The 5,376-nt window shown below is 46.3% G+C and overlaps 1 protein-coding gene across 1 annotated transcript in view; it reads left to right on the forward strand.

Moving 5' to 3' along the window:
- The window catches only part of clec16a (C-type lectin domain containing 16A), a gene marked incomplete at its 3' end in the record, with an annotated part of 62,917 nt that extends 57,600 nt beyond the window's left edge, over nucleotides 1–5,317 (forward strand). Inside the window, 1 exon segment of the mRNA XM_029744983.1 lies at nucleotides 5,292–5,317. Within this exon segment, the coding sequence (XP_029600843.1) occupies nucleotides 5,292–5,317 (26 nt within the window).
- Nucleotides 5,318–5,376: the final 59 nt, after the last annotated feature.

Below are 5,376 nucleotides of genomic sequence, written 5' to 3' on the forward strand. Positions count from 1 at the left end.
AGTGAGTCTGTGTGTGTTCTAGATCTCAGTGAGTCTGTGTGTGTTCTAGATCTCAGTGAGTCTGTGTGTGTTCTAGATCTCAGTGAGTCTGTGTGTGTTCTAGATCTCAGTGAGTCTGTGTGTGTTCTAGATCTCAGTGAGTCTGTGTGTGTTCTAGATCTCAGTGAGTCTGTGTGTGTTCTAGATCTCAGTGAGTCTGTGTGTGTTCTAGATCTCAGTGAGTCTGTGTGTGTTCTAGATCTCAGTGAGTCTGTGTGTGTTCTAGATCTCAGTGAGTCTGTGTGTGTTCTAGATCTCAGTGAGTCTGTGTGTGTTCTAGATCTCAGTGAGTCTGTGTGTGTTCTAGATCTCAGTGAGTCTGTGTGTGTTCTAGATCTCAGTGAGTCTGTGTGTGTTCTAGACCTCAGTGAGTCTGTGTGTGTTCTAGACCTCAGTGAGTCTGTGTGTGTTCTAGACCTCAGTGAGTCTGTGTGTGTTCTAGACCTCAGTGAGTCTGTGTGTGTTCTAGACCTCAGTGAGTCTGTGTGTGTTCTAGATCTCAGTGAGTCTGTGTGTGTTCTAGATCTCAGTGAGTCTGTGTGTGTTCTAGATCTCAGTGAGTCTGTGTGTGTTCTAGATCTCAGTGAGTCTGTGTGTGTTCTAGATCTCAGTGAGTCTGTGTGTGTTCTAGATCTCAGTGAGTCTGTGTGTGTTCTAGATCTCAGTGAGTCTGTGTGTGTTCTAGATCTCAGTGAGTCTGTGTGTGTTCTAGATCTCAGTGAGTCTGTGTGTGTTCTAGATCTCAGTGAGTCTGTGTGTGTTCTAGACCTCAGTGAGTCTGTGTGTGTTCTAGACCTCAGTGAGTCTGTGTGTGTTCTAGATCTCAGTGAGTCTGTGTGTGTTCTAGATCTCAGTGAGTCTGTGTGTGTTCTAGATCTCAGTGAGTCTGTGTGTGTTCTAGATCTCAGTGAGTCTGTGTGTGTTCTAGATCTCAGTGAGTCTGTGTGTGTTCTAGATCTCAGTGAGTCTGTGTGTGTTCTAGATCTCAGTGAGTCTGTGTGTGTTCTAGATCTCAGTGAGTCTGTGTGTGTTCTAGATCTCAGTGAGTCTGTGTGTGTTCTAGATCTCAGTGAGTCTGTGTGTGTTCTAGACCTCAGTGAGTCTGTGTGTGTTCTAGACCTCAGTGAGTCTGTGTGTGTTCTAGACCTCAGTGAGTCTGTGTGTGTTCTAGACCTCAGTGAGTCTGTGTGTGTTCTAGATCTCAGTGAGTCTGTGTGTGTTCTAGATCTCAGTGAGTCTGTGTGTGTTCTAGATCTCAGTGAGTCTGTGTGTGTTCTAGATCTCAGTGAGTCTGTGTGTGTTCTAGATCTCAGTGAGTCTGTGTGTGTTCTAGATCTCAGTGAGTCTGTGTGTGTTCTAGATCTCAGTGAGTCTGTGTGTGTTCTAGATCTCAGTGAGTCTGTGTGTGTTCTAGATCTCAGTGAGTCTGTGTGTGTTCTAGATCTCAGTGAGTCTGTGTGTGTTCTAGATCTCAGTGAGTCTGTGTGTGTTCTAGATCTCAGTGAGTCTGTGTGTGTTCTAGATCTCAGTGAGTCTGTGTGTGTTCTAGATCTCAGTGAGTCTGTGTGTGTTACAGTAATACAGTTGGAACAGACAGAGGCGGGTTAAGTCCCACAGTGGAAATCCTCTGACTCAACTCTGATGAAGTTTATCTGATAGAGACCTGGGGGGGAGGGATGGCTGATGAAGTCTATCTGATAGAGACCTGGGGGGAGGGATGGCTGATGAAGTCTATCTGATAGAGACCTGGGGGGGAGGGATGGCTGATGAAGTCTATCTGATAGAGACCTGGGGGGAGGGATGGCTGATGAAGTCTATCTGATAGAGACCTGGGGGGAGGGATGGCTGATGAAGTCTATCTGATAGAGACCTGGGGGGAGGGATGGCTGATGAAGTCTATCTGATAGAGACCTGGGGGGAGGGATGGCTGATGAAGTCTATCTGATAGAGACCTGGGGGGGGGGGATGGCTGATGAAGTCTATCTGATAGAGACCTGGGGGGAGGGATGGCTGATGAAGTCTATCTGATAGAGACCTGGGGGGGAGGGATGGCTGATGAAGTCTATCTGATAGAGACCTGGGGGGGAGGGATGGCTGATGAAGTCTGATGAAGTCTATCTGATAGAGACCTGGGGGAGGGATGGCTGATGAAGTCTATCTGATAGAGACCTGGGGGGGAGGGATGGCTGATGAAGTCTATCTGATAGAGACCTGGGGGGAGGGATGGCTGATGAAGTCTATCTGATAGAGACCTGGGGGGAAGGGATGGCTGATGAAGTCTATCTGATAGAGACCTGGGGGGAGGGATGGCTGATGAAGTCTATCTGATAGAGACCTGGGGGGAGGGATGGCTGATGAAGTCTATCTGATAGAGACCTGGGGGGAGGGATGGCTGATGAAGTCTATCTGATAGAGACCTGGGGGGAGGGATGGCTGATGAAGTCTATCTGATTAGAGACCTGGGGGGAGGGATGGCTGATGAAGTCTATCTGATAGAGACCTGGGGGGGAGGGATGGCTGATGAAGTCTATCTGATAGAGACCTGGGGGGGAGGGATGGCTGATGAAGTCTATCTGATAGAGACCTGGGGGGGAGGGATGGCTGATGAAGTCTATCTGATAGAGACCTGGGGGGAGGGATGGCTGATGAAGTCTATCTGATAGAGACCTGGGGGAGGGATGGCTGATGAAGTCTATCTGATAGAGACCTGGGGGGAGGGATGGCTGATGAAGTCTATCTGATAGAGACCTGGGGGGAGGGATGGCTGATGAAGTCTATCTGATAGAGACCTGGGGGGAGGGATGGCTGATGAAGTCTATCTGATAGAGACCTGGGGGGAGGGATGGCTGATGAAGTCTATCTGATAGAGACCTGGGGGAGGGATGGCTGATGAAGTCTATCTGATAGAGACCTGGGGGGAGGGATGGCTGATGAAGTCTATCTGATAGAGACCTGGGGGGGAGGGATGGCTGATGAAGTCTATCTGATAGAGACCTGGGGGAGGGATGGCTGATGAAGTCTATCTGATAGAGACCTGGGGGGGGGATGGCTGATGAAGTCTCTATCTGATAGAGACCTGGGGGGAGGGATGGCTGATGAAGTCTATCTGATAGAGACCTGGGGGGAGGGATGGCTGATTAAGTCTATCTGATAGAGACCTGGGGGGAGGGATGGCTGATGAAGTCTATCTGATAGAGACCTGGGGGGAGGGATGGCTGATGAAGTCTCTATCTGATAGAGACCTGGGGGGAGGGATGGCTGATGAAGTCTATCTGATAGAGACCTGGGGGGAGGGATGGCTGATGAAGTCTATCTGATAGAGACCTGGGGGGAGGGATGGCTGATGAAGTCTATCTGATAGAGACCTGGGGGAGGGATGGCTGATGAAGTCTCTATCTGATAGAGACCTGGGGGGAGGGATGGCTGATGAAGTCTATCTGATAGTAACGTTGATGTCATTGTTTTATTGACGAGGAAGGGAAAGGAGATTTGCTCTACTACTGTAGCTCAGTGTAAACGGGGGGATTTCCAGCCACAGACCACGAGGCCGTGTCGACTAAAGGTCGTTCCTCAGCTAGACGACGAAATATCATGGCTTAATCATTTAATGACTTTTATATTCAATACGGGAATATTTCTCTGACGTCATCAATGAGATCCACGTATTTCCTCCCGTGTCTCTACCGTCTTAACGTGGTGGATTAACACTCCTCATTAATACATGTCTCTACTGTCCTAACGTGGCGGATTAACACTCCTCATTAATACATGTCTCTACTGTCTTAACGTGGCGGATTAACACTCCTCATTAATACATGTCTCTACTGTCCTAACGTGGCGGATTAACACTCCTCATTAATACATGTCTCTACTGTCTTAATGGATTAACGCTCCTCATTAATACATGTCTCTACTGTCTTAATGTGGTGGATTAACACTCCTCATTAATACATGTCTCTACTGTCTTAACGTGGTGGATTAACACTCCTCATTAATACATGTCTTAACGTGGCGGATTAACACTCCTCATTAATACATGTCTCTACTGTCTTAACGTGGCGGATTAACACTCCTCATTAATACATGTCTCTACTGTCCTAATGTGGCGGATTAACACTCCTCATTAATACATGTCTCTACTGTCTTAATGGATTAACGCTCCTCATTAATACATGTCTCTACTGTCTTAACGTGGTGGATTAACACTCCTCATTAATACATGTCTCTACTGTCTTAACGTGGTGGATTAACACTCCTCATTAATACATGTCTTAACGTGGCGGATTAACACTCCTCATTAATACATGCCTCTACTGTCTTAACGTGGTGGGTTAACACTCCTCATTAATACATGTCTCTACTGTCTTAACGTGGTGGATTAACACTCCTCATTAATACATGTCTTAACGTGGCGGATTAACACTCCTCATTAATACATGTCTCTACTGTCTTAACGTGGCGGATTAACACTCCTCATTAATACATGTCTCTACTGTCCTAACGTGGCGGATTAACACTCCTCATTAATACATGTCTCTACTGTCTTAATGGATTAACGCTCCTCATTAATACATGTCTCTACTGTCTTAACGTGGTGGATTAACACTCCTCATTAATACATGTCTCTACTGTCTTAACGTGGTGGATTAACACTCCTCATTAATACATGTCTTAACGTGGCGGATTAACACTCCTCATTAATACATGCCTCTACTGTCTTAACGTGGTGGGTTAACACTCCTCATTAATACATGTCTTAACGTGGCGGATTAACACTCCTCATTAATACATGCCTCTACTGTCTTAACGTGGCGGGTTAACACTCCTCATTAATACATGTCTTAACGTGGCGGATTAACACTCCTCATTAATACATGCCTCTACTGTCTTAACGTGGCGGGTTAACACTCCTCATTAATACATGTCTTAACGTGGCGGATTAACACTCCTCATTAATACATGCCTCTACTGTCTTAACGTGGCGGGTTAACACTCCTCATTAATACATGTCTTAACGTGGCGGATTAACACTCCTCATTAAACAGATACATGTTTGTTTTATGTTTGTGTGTTGTTAAATAAACATTAACCCGATAGCCTGTAAGGTGGTAAGAATTGTTGTTGTCATTTTAGCAGACTTCCTGGTCCAGAAAGAGACTTCCTGTCAGTGCGTTAATCAGAATGTAGCTAGGTGGTTGTGTTGTGGTTGTGTTATGGTTGTGTTGTGGTTGTGTTATGGTCTCTCTCTCTAGATAACAGTGATCTGATAGCCTGTATGGTTGTGTTGTGGTTGTGTTGTGGTTGTGTTATGGTCTCTCTCTCTAGATAACAGTGATC

This window comes from Salmo trutta, unplaced genomic scaffold (genome assembly GCF_901001165.1).
Source record: "Salmo trutta unplaced genomic scaffold, fSalTru1.1, whole genome shotgun sequence".
NCBI lineage: Eukaryota > Metazoa > Chordata > Actinopteri > Salmoniformes > Salmonidae > Salmo > Salmo trutta.